This window comes from Sturnus vulgaris, chromosome 3 (genome assembly GCF_052056855.1).
Source record: "Sturnus vulgaris isolate bStuVul1 chromosome 3, bStuVul1.hap1, whole genome shotgun sequence".
Taxonomy (NCBI): domain Eukaryota; kingdom Metazoa; phylum Chordata; class Aves; order Passeriformes; family Sturnidae; genus Sturnus; species Sturnus vulgaris.
In genome coordinates, this window is record NC_142245.1 from 54800670 (window position 1) to 54819261 (window position 18592).

The 18592-nt window shown below is 39.5% G+C and overlaps 1 protein-coding gene across 2 annotated transcripts in view; it reads right to left on the reverse strand.

Annotated features, from left to right (window-relative positions):
- SNX9 (sorting nexin 9) overlaps positions 1–18592 on the reverse strand; it is a 67996-nt gene that overhangs the window by 39053 nt on the left and 10351 nt on the right. For both annotated transcript variants that reach the window (XM_088161683.1, XM_088161682.1), the window contains exons 2-4: positions 10917–11003; positions 8493–8567; positions 7216–7338 (exon numbers count right to left, since the gene is read on the reverse strand). In XM_088161683.1, the coding sequence (XP_088017809.1) occupies positions 7216–7338; positions 8493–8567; positions 10917–11003 (285 nt within the window). The remainder of the gene's footprint in view (positions 1–7215; positions 7339–8492; positions 8568–10916; positions 11004–18592) is intronic.

Below are 18592 nucleotides of genomic sequence, written 5' to 3' on the forward strand. Positions count from 1 at the left end.
CTGGTAGGTGGAGACATAGCAGTGATCTTATTAATTACCTCTGTTGGGATCTGACGACGTCCATCTTGCCACTTGACTCCTAGAAACTGAATTTCCTGAGCTGGTCCCTTAACTTTACTTCGCTTAATGGCAAAACCAGCTTTCAGCAGAATCTGGATAATCTTCTCTCCTTTCTCGAAGACTTCCCCTGCTGTGCTGCCCCATACAATGATGTCATCGATATACTGTAGATGTTCGGGGGCCTCACCCTTCTCCAGTGCAGCCTGGATCAGCCCATGACAGATGGTGGGACTGTGCTTCCACCCCTGGGGCAGACGATTCCAGGTGTACTGCACGCCCCTCCAGGTGAAAGCAAACTGAGGCCTGCATTCTGCTGCCAGAGGAATGGAGAAAAATGCATTGGCGATATCGATAGTGGCGTACCACTTTGCTGCCTTGGACTCCAGCTCGTACTGCAGTTCCAGCATGTCTGGCACAGCAGCGCTCAGCGGTGGAGTCACCTCATTCAATGCACGATAGTCCACTGTCAATCTCCATTCTCCTTCAGATTTACGCACAGGCCAGATGGGGCTGTTGAAGGGTGAGTGGGTTTTGCTGACCACCCCTTGGCTCTCCAGTTTACGGATCATTTCATGGATGGGAATCACTGAGTCTCTGTCAGTACGGTATTGCCGGCGGTGTACTGTTGTTCTGGCGATTGGTACCTGTTGCCCTTCAACTCTCAGTAGTCCCACAGCAGAGGGGTCATCTGCAAGACCAGGCAAGGTGCTCAGTTTTCTAATGCCGTCTGTCTCTACAGCAGCTATCCCGAAAGCCCAGCGATATCCTTTTGGGTCTTTGAAGTATCCATTTCTAAGATAGTCTATGCCAAGGATGCATGGGGCCTCTGGGCCAGTCACGATGGGGTGTTTCTGCCACCTGTTCCCAGTTAAACTCACTTCGGCTTCCACTACAGTCAGCTGCTGGGATCCTCCTGTTACCCCAGAAATAGAGATGGATTCTTCTCCTACATACTTTGATGGCATCAGAGTACACTGGGCGCCGGTGTCAACCAAAGCCTTATGTTTTTGTGGGTCGGATGTGCCAGGCCATCGGATCCACACAGTCCAATAGATCCGATTATCCCTCTCCTCTACCTGGCTAGAGGCAGGGCTCCTCTATTCCTGATCCTGGTACACGTTGCTCTCTCCCTGTAAATAGGTTCTTGAGGTTCCTTCAAGAGGATCAGTCATATCATCATTCTGATACTGTCTGGAGTTCTGTACACGAGAGACTGGAGCAGCATTGACTCTAGATGAACTTCTTGGGGTAGGTGTCCCTCTTTTCAGCTCACGTACCCGGGCTGCTAAGGAGGAGGTGGGTTTTCCATCCCACTTCCTCATGTCTTCTCCATGCTCCTGAAGGAAAAACCAGAGGTTACCTCGTGGAGTGTGTCCTCTCTCCCTGCCTGAGGAACGCCGGCTCCTAATGGCAGAAACTCTTGTTGGTTCAGGAGAGATCTGGTAGTTGTTTTCCTTAAGTTCTTTTTTTAGTTTCTGATGGCCCTCTTCAATAAGGCTTCGGACTTGCTCCACCAGCCGTGTTTCCACGGATGAGACATGGGTACGAAATGGGGCTGTGACAGTGTCCTCATAAATTCTTAGTTTATTGGCCAAGACGCCTACCATGTCCTCACCTTCCCTCCACTGCAGCGTTGCCAGGTAACGGGAATACATCTCTGGTCCAAGTCGTGCAAATCTCAACCACATCTGTGACGTGCACCGGACACAGTCTGGGCTCTTAGGAAATCTCTCATCTTCTGAGAAAATGATCTCTAGCACGGCCAATTCCCTCAGGCATCGGATACCTTGTTCTATTGTGCTCCATTTTCCTTGGTGCACCTGAAGATCTTCTTTACAAAGGTATCTGTCCTTCACACTTGTCAGCAGTCGCCGCCAGAGGCTGAGAGTTTCTTGGGTTCTCCCAATCCCCTGGTCAATGACCACATCCCGGGACAGAGATCCCAGTTGCCTGGCCTCACATCCATCCAGAATGGTGTCATTGGCTGCAGCGTCCCAGATGCGGAGCAGCCAGGTCAAGATGGACTCATTTGTCTGGCGGGTGAATTCCCTCCGCAGGTCACGCAGCTCACCCAGGGACAGAGAGCGAGTGATGATTTCTGGCTCTGTCACTTCTGCTGGGTGTGAAGGTCCTGCCACGTCCTCGTCAGTCACTATGCGAACTGATTTGCTCTTTGATTTCTTCTTCTGAACGGGCGCAACTGCTACTGGTCTAGGCTGTTCTGGCTCAGTGATGGTTTGTGTGGAGATGCTGATGGTGCTTCTGGCTTTTTTCTCCTCTGTGGCAGACTGCATAGACACGGACACTGTTGCTTTGCTTTTGGCTTTTTCCTCCTCTGTGGCAGTCTGCGTAGACACGGACACTGTTGCTTTGCTTTTGGCTTTTTTCCTCCTTTGTGGCAGTCTGCGTAGACACGGGCACTGTTGCTTTTTGTTTGGTTCTTCTCCTCTTTGTGACATTCTGTGCAGTCGTGGACGAAGTTGATTTGTTTCTTTTTTCCTCTTCCTCAAGAATACGCATCAATACGCCATGTAGTGTTCTGTTTCTAAGCATGTTGTAGGCTGTAAAGGCTGTGCAGAGGAGACAAAGCAGAACTAACAACAATATTATGCTGTCCTTAGCATCCAGCGGGAACTCAACATTTCCAAAAACTACTGTATCAGGCCGGAAAGATTGGAAAAAATCATCCTTTACCCCTCCCCCCAAGGGCTGGGTGTGATTGTTAAAACCCCAGATGTAGCAACCTAGACTAGGACAAGCAAACAAAGTCGAGTATATATTCCGGATTATGTTCATTGCCTCAGAGGTTATCATGCAGTAGACATAATAGGCCAGTAAAGCAATTTTTATACCATATCCTGGTCTACACAGGAGCATTACAGCTGGCAGATAGTTCCCCATGTGTGGAAAAATATAGAGAGCAAGATATAAAACCCATGTAAGCATGTTGAGAATCATGGTGAAAACAAAATTGTAATACTGACTTTCCTCAGTACCCTTCGTGCCCCACGTTGGGCGCCAATTAATGTGTTGGTTTGAAAGTAAAACCAGTGCGAGACTCCAAGTCAGTAATACAATTTAATAGGAGAAAAGAGAAAAAAAAATAAAATACATGCAATAATATAAAAGAAACAACCACCAACACAGTCAGAAACACAACCTGACACCCTGTCAGTCAGGGTGTTGGTAGCAGTCCGTGTAAATGGTGGCTGCAGTCCTCCTGGATGACAGATGTGGTTCTGTTGAAGCAGTGCTCCTGTAGAAGGTGCAGTTTTCCTCCGAAGATCCAGCAATGATGTGGAAAAAGGTCCGACTTTCCTCTGGGATCCAGTAGAAAGGTCTGTCCTCGGGTCCCAAACCCCAGTTTTTTATCTAGGTAGGAAAGGCTTGGCTCCTGCCCCTGGTTGGGGCATCTCCCAATGGGGTGATGTAATCTTATCAGTCACACAATAGGACTTAATGGCCCATTAACAGAATATATCTTCTGGAGGAAGGATGGGTTGTGAATAGATAACGATGATCATCCCCCCATCTTATCAGATGGCACATCAGCAGAGGATATCTCCCACAGAGATAAGGATCACCACCCCTCCCACATTTTAACAGATGGTGATAGAATACACATTTTTGCATTGTACCCCAGGACATTTACCTATTATGCTGTCTTTATCTCCACCCAAGAATTTGCCCATGCTCACTCTTCTGGTTTTCTCCCCCACTCCTTTGAGGGGGTAATAAGCTGCTGAGTGCGTCAAGCTGCCTACCAGGGTTAAATCACATCACTGTGGTTTAATTTGTCTCCTAAAAATAGAAAAGGGAAAAAGCCCCACACTCACATTTCAACTCAGCCAGATCTATTATTTTTAAAAAAGCTTGGTACTGAAAGACTACAAAACAAGCTGGTTTTTTTTTTTTTTAACTTACTGTTAGAAGAATGGAAGGAATTCTAAGAATTAAAACACCTTCTGACTTACTGAATTGGGGAGTGGGTGTGTTGTGCAACCATGTATATGTTAGAGTGACAATGTTTATAGAAAGCAATTTCTTCAATACAATAGCAGTAAGAAAAATCCTAAAACTTCCTGTTTATTTAGAATTGCTTTTATAAAGATTTCTTGTAATAAACTTGCAACCCCACTGCATTACTGGAAAATATAATAGATAACATCAAAAGTCAGCATTTAGGAATACTGCTATTTCTTACTCCGTCTACCAGACTAATCTATCTACAAACACTTTAGTTTCCACTCCTGTGCCACCTCCAGCATCTATTCCCCTTATATTGACATATAATTGGTCATTTTTTTAAATCCCCATAGCCTGGATATGAGTTTCGTTTAAGATTAAAAACTCTGTATATTGACCTAGTCCGTCATTAAAGCACTTGAACAGGCTTTGACTTGCTTGCAACTGTGCATCTGAACTCAAGCCAAAGTAACTTTTTTTTACGTTGAAGAACATAACTGTTATCGCAACCAAATTCAGAGTAATACATCTAGGAAGAAGGGCTATATTCACAAAGTAGGAGATTGTATTCTTACTGAAAGTGGCTCAGAGAGACACGTCAGTATGCAGGGGATGAGTGACTCAGCCTGACCTCCTGATGCAGTATTACTGCAACCAATGTAACACTTCACTCTATCAGGTGTTTCCACACCGCTGCAGCAACCTCAAACCCATTTGGCATGGCACAATCGATGTACACAGGAGCAATGCACGCACTTCACACACACGTCACAGGACCAGAGTCACTGCAGAAGAAAGCTTGCTTTTTTTTCCTGAGAGCAAGAAAACAGGCTCTTGCACCACACAGACAGAATGAATGGACAGAATTTCTTAATTAAGAAGACAATTAGCCACAGAATTTTTGCAAGGAGAAAATGCCTGCATTAGAGAGCTCTCTGATCTGGGAGAAAGGCCTAACAGCCAAGAGTGGAAGACAGAACTGCTTCCAGACTGCTTAATATACAAATTAAAATCCCATTAGCAATAAGCCACTAGAAAAAAACTACCAGATATATGTCAGAAGCTGAGGAAACCAGTCATCAAATCATGATCTACAATTTTCTAGAAAATGCATATAACCAAATAGCAGTTACTGAACTCAGCTAAAGAAAAAAAGACTTGGGAAAATGAAAATAACTTTTGACATGCAATCCTGACCACAGAACAGAATGGTTCCTCCTATGAAAAAAACCCATGAAAACTGAAGACCCAAAGACACCAGCCTGATAAAACCTGCCCCCACTACATCTTGCATGGCCCTGACTGCATCCAGGTGCACACTGTCCTCCTCTCTCCCTCTCCATGTCAGCAATATAGTTTTACTGTCATGCACTACAGTACAGTGGTTCTCCCAGCTATCTCACACAGCATTTGATGGATAACTGAGAGGAGCAGGACACTTTTAACAGTAGGGCACTGATGCAAATGTGACAAGCTGTTTTCATGAAGTTACTCTTTTCCAAAATCTATGAAAAACCCTGCATCTGCCAGGGACAGTATACTGTTGTTCTTGTGTAAACTACAGTGTAAAGTGACTATATTTTCAAGCTTCACACTCCTCTAGAAATACAACTTCCAAGACTAGATTTCTGGAGTAATTCTCTCTTATTTAGAAGATAACAGAGACCTTTATTTTAACCTTTCCCTCTATGCAAGCAAAACCTTTTTTCTTCCCTTCTCCAAGAACAAGCATCTTGTCCTTAAGCACAGAACAAGCTCTGACAGATACCTCTATCAGCATTCAAAATTTTCTGTGTATTTCATAATTTTTCCTAGATCAAATTAAGTTATGTTTCTCCTCTGAGAAACAGTATTCTCTGATTTGGCAGCAAGCAGCTGCTGCAAATATCTCGAGTCTCCTCAGGTGTAAAGTTTTGCTAGAAACACTACAGCAGGAAAAAAAAATAGGGCAAGGGTGACAGAGCACAGAAGAGAAGGAATCCCCCACTCTGCACTCAAATTACTGCAATTTTTACTGAGGGAAAACTAACCTATAATCAATACCTTTGGCTCAGTGTGACATGGAAAATTCATGAGGCATTTCAAGAATTCTACGTTTAGCCTTACATATTAACCAGGTATCAATTTAAAAAAAAAACAACATTGAGACATTCACAGTGAGGTTTGGAGTCCTCTAGTGAGTATATGTGATCACAGAATAACAATCCTGGCATTGCCCAGCTGACTACAAGGAAGCCCAAATCAAACACTATATAGTCAATGGACAGCTACGTTCACTGTCATACAAGAATGTCCCACGTAGAGTTTTCAAAAGATCTCACTTCATGTCAAACTCCTGCGGTGCAATTAAGAAAACTAATAACTGATATTTAACTGACCTACAAACCAGATGTGTCCCTCCAGCTGTTACCATAAGTAAAGCATTTACTTTCCAACACAAAAGATCTTTGCATGCTGCTGTTGGGAAAAAGGCAGATTTTGTTTTCTGTTGACCTATGGACTTTCAAATGTTTAACTTCCTATATGTGAGACATGCACCAGTCTGTAGACCATAATAAACAGCTTGTGTTTAAGATAATGTGTCCTCAGATACCTAACCTGAAACTAAATAGTTGCTGCTTAATGAACTGGTGAACCAGGCAAAAAGCTATGAATAGAGGGACAAAAATATTCTTGCAGCAAACCCAAAGTCAGCATCTTCTCCAACTGACAATGGATGAATTTGCTTTATCTTTTTTAATCCAAAAACCACTCTTACTCAAATTCTGAGAAAGAAATACTTCCCTTCACTCTAGCTGCTGATGTATAGATCACCTAATTAGACATCAAAAAAGAAAGCTCTGGTTCCTTAATAAGGTTAGCACAGCAAAACAAGTAGCTTGAAAATAAAATAAATTTGCTGAGCACACTTACACTTACAGAGACTGAAGTAGTCAAAGATTTATATCATTGCAGACTGGAAAGAATAAAAACGCTCAATTTCTGAAAGTGTTAAGACTACTAAATTTTCCAGCAGTGACAGCATCTGAGTAGTCACACACATCATTAATATTCAACAAAAGTGTTCTCTAATGAAAATACAATTACTTTAATTAGTACTTTCACGAAGGTTCACAAATACAGTACAGCAGGCAATTACGTCAATAAAACTTTCCATGCCCACAGTGCCTGAAAAACCACAAGACATACCTGATTACTGCTTTTGGCAGCAGAGTTGGTCTGAGCTGTATTTGAAGAAAGGGAATCAAAAAAGGCTTGGTCAGCTAATGAGTTACCGCAGCTAATGCCATCTTTTGCACCTTCAGTTATAATCTGAAATGAAAAAGGTTGAGAAAGATTTTTCATGCTTCAATTAACCAAATTATGCTTTATCATATATAACCACCCTAACACTCATATTTCTAGACTTTAAGATGTTTTTATATAACCTTTTACAATTCAAATTCAATTGAATTTTTCACAAGAAACTGACCATGATACTCTGGAGGATTTACTTCCACACCAGATGGAACTAGTTCACCTTACTATTACAACATGCAAGACAGTTGTGGCAGTGAACACCTATCTATAAATTCCTTAGGGATAAAAAGTTTGTCAATATAAGTGCCTGCAGACTGGGAACTCAGTGCTCAGAGGTTGGATTTGGGACAATAAGTTTAGAGAGCCAAAAGCTACCAGACCATGAGCTAACCAACTGAAGCAAAAACACAAGGTCACATAAGCCAGCATGATCCTGCTTTCCCTTCCCATCCTCCCTCTTTTGTTTTTTTTTAATAAACACAGCACAGGTGAAGGAAGAGAGGTACATGCCTTAAGAGGCTGCAGGAATTACAGCCAAGGTCTTCACCCACCTAACCAGCAACCTGCATACATGCAGACACTGGGCCATCCAAGAGTGAATGAGATTCTAGTCTTTGCACTGAGATCCTATTCCATCCCCAAAACAATACCACTGGTCTTTAAACAAAAATCAGAACAATACACACTGAAGAGACAACAGAGAGTCTCAGTAAGAAGAAAAGCTGAGTTCTCCCTGGATTTGATAACCCACATCCTGAGCCCCAGAAATGTGCTCCATTCCAGATTTATGAGCACGTGGCAAGTCTGCCATGGCAACACCAGTGCAGACTTGCATTACTCATTTCACTTCCAGAGTTCTATCTTCAGACAGAAAAAACCCCAATTACTGGATTATGAGATCCCCAAATTCCGAAACAGATTCAAAACAACTCATGTTCTGCAGATCAGCTGTATTTACTATAGACAGATCTCTGTTGCATTTCTTGGGAAACCACTAAGAAGCTCAGGAGCTTTGGACAGCATGCTTGCACTGATTTCCAAAGCCAGCTACAATGAGATTATATATTCCAAGCTTTCTGTTTGAGCATTTCAGTCTGGTCAGCAAATCAGAGGATGGCCTTTTCAGCAGTTCTGCTTTCTTATTGCAGAGCAGTGCAGTCACTTACCTCAACATAATCTGTTGGAACAAGTCCTCTCTCGCCTTGGCTGTTTTTTCCTTCTAACCAGCCTCCACCAACATCCTAAAAGAAGTAATATAGAAATAATTTTGCTAGATAGATCCCACAATATGCTTCAAACAGCTCAGCAGGAAGCATTGTCTTGCAGTCAAATGTTCAAAACACAGTTATGACTGTGAAACTGAACAAACTCACTCAAAGCTGCTGAAGCAGCAGATACTCTTTTAAACACAACACAGACTGTGCTGGTTTTACACAGCTATTCTGGACTTTAGATTTTAACAAGCATGAAGGGGAAAATGGTTGATTTTTCAGCACTTCTGATCATTTATGAAACCACAGTCAACTGTCTGGCCACAGACTGCATAAAAACACATCTATTTGTATGTCAGTTTCAATGAATTAATTTTAATCAATAGACTATAAAGAAACAAGACTCAAAGAATTAAGCTGTTGGTGATATCTGTAAAATCTCTCCCTCATTTATTGAAGGTGCAGAGACATATGATGAGTGAGAGCTATCACTCACAGAAATGTTAAGGCTATTCTCAAGATTAAAAGATGTCATGTAAGATCTGGATTCATTCTTTCTGCTTCACATTTCTTTTCAGAGGCAGACTTATGCTATTAGTTTAGAAAGAACTAACAACAGTTCAGCTCTGATCTCAGTGGGACATCCTGATATTGTTTGGGTTTTTTTAAAAACATATTCTACATACACTAAGGAAACTCTGTAGACCTTTGCAGTTAAGTGAAGTTAATTCCAGGACATTATCTGGAATAAGCCAGCTCTGTTTTAAATCAAGCTGTTGAGGGAACACATAGCTACATGCCAAGTTAGTTCACAGATGAAAATTGGAGACACATATGCTAGACAGGAAATACTGAATTTTAGGTTTTCTTAATTTGTTTTTAATTGATGTACTTGTTTATTCACTATTTTGTTCTTTCATACTTTCATGTAATCCTGCATTTTACAGGCACCCCGATAAGGAAAAGCCTGCTTATGTATTCAAGATTTTATGCAGTAAAGATCAAGCAGTTAGGGAAATAACAGCTTGCATTTATTTTTTCTTACATACCTAAAAGCTTAATACTGAAGAACACGGAAATAATTAGACATCTCAGATTATATATTCAACTATCTTGGTTAAACTGCAAGAGCAATGACATCTTGAGCCAGAAGTCATGTTAGCACTGCTACACTTGAAAGCAATCATCAGTGGACTGCATGACTTAAGCTATTGCCATCTAAACTTAGTATATCAAAAAAGATCAAGAGCCTTTGTGGCAATTTATCATAGACAGCATAAAACAAAGTTTTACTTGGTTTTGAGTACACTGCCTTAAGCCACAGATGTCTTGGTCAGTGAGAACTAGCTTAAAAATGGTAATCTATTTTTATTTAGTCATACTTTTGTGAAATGGCCTTAAGCTCCCAAATTATCAAAATGTCACCCCTGCCACAGCACGGCACACTATCCAAGACAGTGCTGGCTCTATTAAATATCTGCTTCAAGTTTTTAGGATCAGTGGAACTACAAATTATCGGGATTACACATGATTAGGATCTTCAAAGAATTAAGTTTATTCTGCAGAATCCATGTGTTTTATACAAACAGATAAATAAGACCTGGCTTCATGGTCAGGTGATTTTTGTATTTGTTTTAAAAGGTAAGTCTATTAACTAAGCCATATCATTACACAAAAATCAAAGCAGAATCAACTAATACCTTGTTACTAAGGGTAAGAATTACACAGGACAATTAAAGTACACTGAAATTCAAAATGTGGACATAAATCAAATGTCAGTGCTGAAAAGTCCTATTCATTTAACAATGCCCTGATAGCATTGTGATAGTATTTTCACCACTTTTTCCCTATACCTTGTCCATATTTCTTTAATTATGAAAGGACAAAGAAATTCAGTAAAAAAATTTGTTGTGAGTTCTTCACCAAACTTGGAATGCTGAAGTCATTGATTAAGAAACTTGTAACCTAGTAGTGAGCTGGATGTCACATTTAAATATAAGTGGAAAGCACCTGAAAGATTACATACACACAAAATGTGCAATATTAGGTACACAAAAATAGACAAGGCATTCAGATGTAAAGGCTATTACCATCATTAGTTCCTTTCTCTTACTTGTCTCTCAGCTCTGTTTAGAGGAAAACAAAGCTGAACACATTCTTAAGTGTGTAGGCACAGTTTGAAAAGGCCCCATGCTTCAAAACATTGCATTTGTTTCCACAAGATTATTAGAAAATTCTTTGTATTCTGTTTTCTTGCTACTTCTTCAGGGAAAGGTAGCCTGGGACTTTCAGATGTCATCAGCACCATTTTCCTTCCATATGCTGGTAGAAGTAGGTCAGGAAAGTGCACTGAAGCCAATTCCATCTCAGTTTTCTTACCGGGTTGGTGATTGTGATGATCTCCCCTTCACTGACTGTCAGCTCATTGTTTCCAGGCTCAGCAGCAAAATCATACATAACACGAGCCTGCATGTGGAAAAGAATGTAACAGTGAGACTTACAGCTTATGTAGAAGATTTCATTAAGGAAGTATCAGCACAAATTATCCTTAACTTACAGAAATAGTATGTGGGGTAAGGCTGAATGTACAAAGAGCAACTCAGCACATAGGAAGCTGACATTTCCTAATTTCAACTGCAAACTCAACAGCAACAACAAATTTAAAAGATAAAAATCTCACATGAAGCTTGTTGGAGATAATTTACCTTAAGGATTTAAGACTGGTTGTTCTCTGTCATGTCCAGAATTATACGTACAATGTTTTCCAAGGAATGGCTTCTAACTTTAGCAAACAATTATTAATTTTTTTTTTTAAATACAAGACGTATTCCAACTCCAATTTGGGTAAAGGCAAGTAGAGCAAGCAATTCAGAAAAAGAAAAGCAAGTAACTGCAGATATAAGTAACCACTGCTGTGCATAAATTGTTATATTTGGCATGAAGAGGAGAGAGAAAAACAAAACCAACCTAATTTTTAAGTGTTTTGATACACAAAGGCTTTGCTGTGCACTGACTCTGCATTGTACTACATAAAGAAACATTTGAAACATTTGGTTTTACTAATAACATGATTCAGTGTACAGCAATGAACATTGAGTTTCTTCTTGTACTTGGAGGGTGAGGGGAAGAAAAAAAACTAAATAAAAAATAGTATTTTCTGTCAAAGGAGACAATAAAATAATTTCTGTTGAAATTATACGAGCTATGTGATAGGAAACAAAAAATACCAAAAGGCAGACATTCACCACCAAGTCTTGCCTGTCTCAAAACTGCAGGTTGTTATGATCCTCACCCAGACACAACTCCATACATAAAAGCAGAGGAAAATAGAACTCCCCACTCCACATTTTAATTTCATGAGTATCATGTGGAAATACTTCTGGCTGGTCAAAAGATTATTTACTTCAGTGTAAATAAAAGCAAAGCTGAGAAAAAACACACGTTTCAGCTGTTCAGCCGGCAAATCTAATCCCAAACCATGTGCACAACAAATCAAACACTTGGTCTTCTCCACTAGAGCAGCATGACATTGCAGAAAACCATGTGTCCTAAGCACTCTGAATGCTCCCTTGCATGAAAACTTTTCCCTTAGAATAGAGGCTTTGAGCACTTTCAGATTATGCCATGCAAAACAGAGATGAAGAGGCAAAAACTGTGTTCGATAATAACACTGACTGCTTTCTTTCCAGCAGCACATCTGGCCTCCACGGAAATATAAGAATAAGCTGCCTTACTTTTCTGAAAAATGAACTGAAGAGAAGCAGCACACCTTTTGAAATACAAGAACATTTTAAGCAGGGGTGCAAAAAGCACCACTTTCCAGAGCTCTTCCCTCAGCAGTAGTAGATGGAGGGGTTGAACTTGTCCTTTTTACAGCAGGTTTCCAAAATTTATCCACTTTCTGCAAGTCAATTTAACAGCACGCAGATGCTGGGCATCTGAATCATGGGAAAAGCACCTTTCTTAACCAGGGAGTCTTCTGAGCCTTTTTCAAGTAAAACACCATAGTATTAAATTCTTGCTTCTATTCACAGGAATAATGACAGTTTACCAGGACAAAGGCAACAGACAAATTTGCCTTCAGAAAAACTGGCAAAACATTTCTAGTAATGACCAGACTGGAAAGGTAAAATGCATTTCTGTCTAATAAAAGAACAGATGCTAGATACTAGATTCTCCAGATAAAGCAGTGAAATAAAAGTCACTCAGAAAAAAATGAAAGTATTCAGCTTGTAGAGAAGGATAAAACAAGAGATATATAGAACTTAGTAAAGTCATTATGCCAAAGTCCACTTATTCACCTGGTCTGGATGCTTGTTTCAAAAGTTAGAAAAAGTAGAAAACAGGGAAAAAATTACAAACAAAGCTTGCTAAGAAATTGAAAAATACTAATAAAAAAACCCACCAAAACACAACAACAGCGAAACAAACAAACAAACAAATCAAGGAAAAAAAAACAACAAAAAACCAACCATTTGCAATGCTACAGAAATGGATTATTACAGACCATTGAGAATTTGAGGTACATCTGAAACCTGGTCTGTATATTGACATTTCAAATACATTCCTCATCTTTTTCTGCCAGTACTCTCCATTTCACCTGCATTTCTAGGCTCACTTGCCTAGGCTGGAAATGAAGACCTTAAGAACTTCTGGCAACTAAGATTTAACACTACCCTCCTACTGTTGAGAGTTAATGGGGGAAATAGCATATACTCAAGCAATTCTAAAGTCAAACTAAGTGACTAAATGTTTTTGCCGCAATTAATAAGTGCATAGTTAACAACAGAAAACCCCCTAGCCTTTTCCTGGGCAGATACATCAGTCCCAAATCTATTTCAATTTCTGACAATCAGTTCCAAAATACTATAAAATGGAAAATGGTTTGACTTTCCAATAAGCTTTTTCCTTCTTACTGGCCATAAATATTGTGTCCAAGCAGCAGAAAGAACTTAAAAGACAGACGTTTGCAACTCATGCAAAATTGCAAATGGGCATGGAAAAAAGTATTTAACAAGAAAAATATTTTAGCTCCTTGGCACTGCAACACACACAATGAATATTAGAGACAAGCTTAGGGACAGTTTGAATATTCATAAAATGGGAATCTCTGATGAATTCCAGATCACATAATGAACACCATGAAGAGAACTACTTCAAAACACAGCTTAGAAAAAAATTACTACAGTAACTGTTGTGTTTCATATTTACTTCTGATCATATACAAAAGGATCAAACAGTCCAAGAACTACAGGAACTTTAGAGATCAAAATACTTTGTTAGTAGAATAAAGGTCACTGCTTCATTTACAGGATACAGCAAACATGCAAAACAAGAAAGAATCATTAACAAATCTATTAGCTATAAGAAAATTAATTTCTTCTACTGGTTGCATATATCTCCCCTCTCCCACCACCACCTCTGCTCCAAGATACAGATGGTTCTGGATTCTGAAGTTGTCAGTTCCTTTGAGAAAAAAACCCTGCTAATCCAAAAAGCTTTAACTGATTTCATTGACCAGACAACAGGTCTGGTTGCTGTACTGTAGGCTACTGCCTCCCTTTGCTCAGGTGGCAATAGAGCATCTCCACTGGGAGTTTGGAACATCCTGATGTTCAGTTCATCTCATGCTCCTTTGTCCGAGGAAAGGCTGATACAGATTAAGCAGAACCCTGACACAGCACATGCCAAATGGGAAAGGGCTCTCTGATCCCCAGCATCTCTGCACCTCTGGCATATATTGCAGTTTCTCTAGAACAAGAAGGAGACGGAAGTTTTGTCTACAAGTCTAAGATGGGGGAAACCATTATGAGTTAAAGAAAAATTAGCTTTTCAGCAGTATGGGTATAGAAATTTAGACTGCAATAAAGAGAAGGAAATAAAAAGGAAACTGGCAATTCTCAGTGTTATATCAGCATTCTTTGGAGCTGGTTCTACCTGCTGTAGTTATACAACTGGACTGTGCTTTCCCAATTTACACATTTACTGACTTACTACAGTGTGAAACCTCCCAATATCGAGAATTTCTAAGCATTGCAATCAATAATTATTACTGTCTTTTTAGAATTACGATAGAATCATGCCTAGGAATATTAAAACACCAAAAATTCCCCAAATTGAAAAGCAGTATCTAGATTAGTGAAAATATTACTCTTCTGCAGGCCTGGAGCAGACTTAGCTTTCCTCCATTATTTCTATCTGAGTTGAGAACTTCCCTTTTTTTCCCCCTAATATTAACCGAGAGCATTTGCCAACTTATTTCTGAAAGCAAATGTTAAGACTATGCAACTCTACCTGTCATTGTTAAAGGTCTTAAGCTAAATGAAGCCGGAAGTTGTCTAGTAGAAGTCATTAAAATAAATTTCCAATGAAAGGTTACACTATTGCTTCACTAAATTACTAGATGCACATCAGTTGTGTTCAGAGCAGCTTTTATAACAGTCTCCCTGCTTAAGCCTTCCTTTAGACAAATGACCAACAACCCACATAGAGTGACTACTGGTTTTTCTTTAATTCACACATCTGAAGCAAAATGTTTTTGTCATGCTGGACTTCCTGACTGCAATGCATAGTTCTGCATCAAAGTATGCTTTATAGCACAAAAACTAGAGAAGCCTCCAAAAAATTGGACACACCATTGAAATGCATACCTGTGCTTTCCCTATGCACAAGACTTCATTTGTATAAAAAAGAGATCTACAGTTATACCATAGAGTCATCTGTTTCAACCATTTGTTACAATTTAGGACACTTGTACCACAACTTCTTTTCTTGGTCAGCTGGCAGTGGCAGATAGTACAAAGGAAATACCCACAGAAGTTTCACACATGAAATTCCCATAACTGCACACATTTCTCTTCAGAGTTAGCACTTCAGCAGTTCAGTGCTTCAGCCACCCTGCACTGCTCTTGTCAAGAGACAGGGATTAATAGGTTTGAATTGCTTGGTGCCACTGTCAGAAATACAAGTGCTGTATCACAGCAGCAAGATAGCAACACCTTATGCTGGTGGCAGCAGTTCCCATATCCACAGAATGAAGATCAAATTCTGGATTTCACTTTTGGGAAGTATACGAGGCAGACAAACCTGCATTCACTGGAGGAGCAGAAACCATTATTTGGGAAGCCAGGCAGAATGTCAAAACTAAAAACAAACAAACAAACAAACAAACAAACAAAAAAAAAAAAAAAACAAAAAAACCCCCCCAACAACAACAAAAAGTTGATCATTAGTATTTAGTTGAGATGAGCAACAAAGGGCTTTTGGTCACCTCAAGTAACTCCAGTAACACATCTGGTATGAATTAACTTCAGAACAGTTTGCTACAAAAACTGCTTCAGTTAGTACAAATATTCTTCAGTAGGTCTAGTAAGTATAAGCCCTGGAAATCCACTGCTTGTAAAATACTGATAAGCAGTATGTTGATCACACCTGGTAGCACAGAAGAGGAAAATGCATTCATTTTTTTGCAGACTTTGTTTCTTTAGCTATCTTCTAAAAGTTTTTTGGATGTGGGTTTGCTTTTTGTTTTTTAATGCTTTTTTGTGAGGTTTCTTTCATTAGTTTTTTTTTTTCCAGAATCACTTTTTCCCACATACATTGTTTTTAGAAATAAATATTCATTCTACAGCACAGTTTGAAGAGAACAAAACAGAAAAAGCATAGTTGGGATACAGGTTGGGATCTCAAGATCAGAGAAACTAAGAACGCAGAAAGAAAATAATAAAGACAAAAACCTTGCTGCAAATACATTAGAAATTAGCAGTATCTTTTGGTTACATCCGAAAGAATGGTTTAAAAAAGCATTTAATCTAAAAAGTGATAATAGTCATCCACACAAAAGGCAATTAACTTAAAACTATTTTTGCATTTTCTTTTCTGTACCGATCTCCCACAGCAATTTGCCCTGTGATTACTGTCTGTAAAAAACTACTGCTTTTTAGGCATTTTACTGCTTAGAACAAGTGCAAGGCATATGACTTGCTATCAGCTGAAGCAGAAGCCTTAAACCCCTCACTGTCTTCACTGTGCCAGTGAAGCTCCAGGCAAGACACAGGGTAGGCATGGATCTACATGACAGCTTAGCCATTGTTTCATCTCACCATTCACAAACAGACTACTTAAACTGCCATGTTTTAATCAATGCATCTTTGAAAAAACTCTTCGCAGATCAAAACACATGCTAAGTCCCATAGTGGATATTATAGGGAATACTGCAAGAAGTTTAAAAGGGCTGGTGTCCAAAATGCTGAGAAAAACAGTAAGAGTACAGGAATGCAGGAATACAGGAGCTCCTCGTGTCTTTCCCACCTCAGAGGACTGATGACACCAACTTTCTTCCAACAGAGGCTAACATTTAGGTAGATTTAATAATTTCCCTACCCTTTATCCTGAAATCTAAGCTCATTCAAAAGCTAAGTGTCCCAAGTCTGAAGAGATTTTCACTGCATCATCTGCAACACTGAATCACAGAATCATAGAATGCTTAGTGTTAGACGGACCTTAAAGATCATCTTGTTTCAACTACCCTGACATGGGCAGGGACCCCTTCCACTAGACCAGGCTGCTCAAAACCAGATCCAGCCTGGCCTCGAAGTATAAAAAACATTTATACTACTAATAAAGGAAACATCTGGGGCTATGATTTGTCAAAAAAATGCCTTTTCATTTTAGTCTCTCTATCAGACTCTATCAGACTGCCAAGCAAAGTGTGCATTTGGATAGCCTATGCAGAAATATCAAGTGGCTCTTCAAGTGCTATGACTCTCAGCCTGGACAGGCAGCTACTCTCTGTCCTGCCTATGGTAAGGAAATGTCTACATGTTCTTCTCACAGGCTTTCCTAAGAGACAAGAAACAAACAAAACATTGACAATAGAAGCATAAGAGGACACAAGGGACACCATCTTCTAAGAGAGACTCCTACAGAAACAGTACCTTAGGAATTCAACAGATTTTACATTATACCAGCAACTGCCAGTAAAGTGATAAAGATTTATTATGAAAGAGACATCAATGTTTATCTTTTTAACTAACACGAAGAAACTAGAGAAAATTGTTTTACAATACACATTGGCCTTCTCTAGTGCTAGGCATCACTTCTTGTGTATGTGCTCAACAACATCTGCCTAGAAAACTAGCTTGAAGAAACTGGAACATTTTATACTATGATTTTATTAAACAATAAGCAAAAAATAAAGTTCACTTGTTTAATTAAAACCTCCTTTTAGTATTAAATTTCTTTTCAATACAATTTTGTTTTGCTTTCAGCAACATCAGAATTAAAGCAAACTCATCCAAGAAGTGAAACTACATTCAGTAAAGAACCCCACTTCTGCACGAAGAGAGGTCCCGATATTCAGGTATCATAACTCCAAGTTCCTCACCAGCTGTAACTGCTGGATCCTCACATTACTCTACAAATTCACATTAAAAATGTCTCTTGACCTGCTGGCTCACTTTCCTCTGAGAAATTTCTCAACTCTAAAATAAGTTCACTAGCCTGCAGCTAATAATTTGAAGTCAACAGTACTAACTATAAGCATATTAGAAGCAAATTAAACACAGACAAAAATCTAAGAAACAAGGACTTGTATAATTTCTTACTGCTTATAAAATATGCTTGCAGACAGATACAGAACTCAGAAGCTGCATGAAGCTCAGAAGCTTACAATATTTCAGGCAGGTATTTAATTAAGTATTTACACTGGATCAAAATGTCTATCTCATATTGGAATCGACAACAAAACATTAAGAGGTTCCAAGAAGTAGAAAACACAAAGTCTGAAGCCTTTATAGGGTAAGGGACAGGAAGGCAATACTCAATTCCCACCAACACGCACGTGGTTTAAATCGCTAACACTTCTAGAACTTGAATGAAAGTGTAATAAGCTTACCTTGAAACCATTTCTGTATGATTTTGTGTAAGAAAGAAGTGTCTAGGCAAGTTGTCAAGTGTTAAAGAGACTTGGAAATGTTTCCTGTAGCAATAAAGACAACAGCTTACTAGCCTCTTCAGCAACTTGGGCTTTCCTCAGTGTGGACAGATTAGCTCTT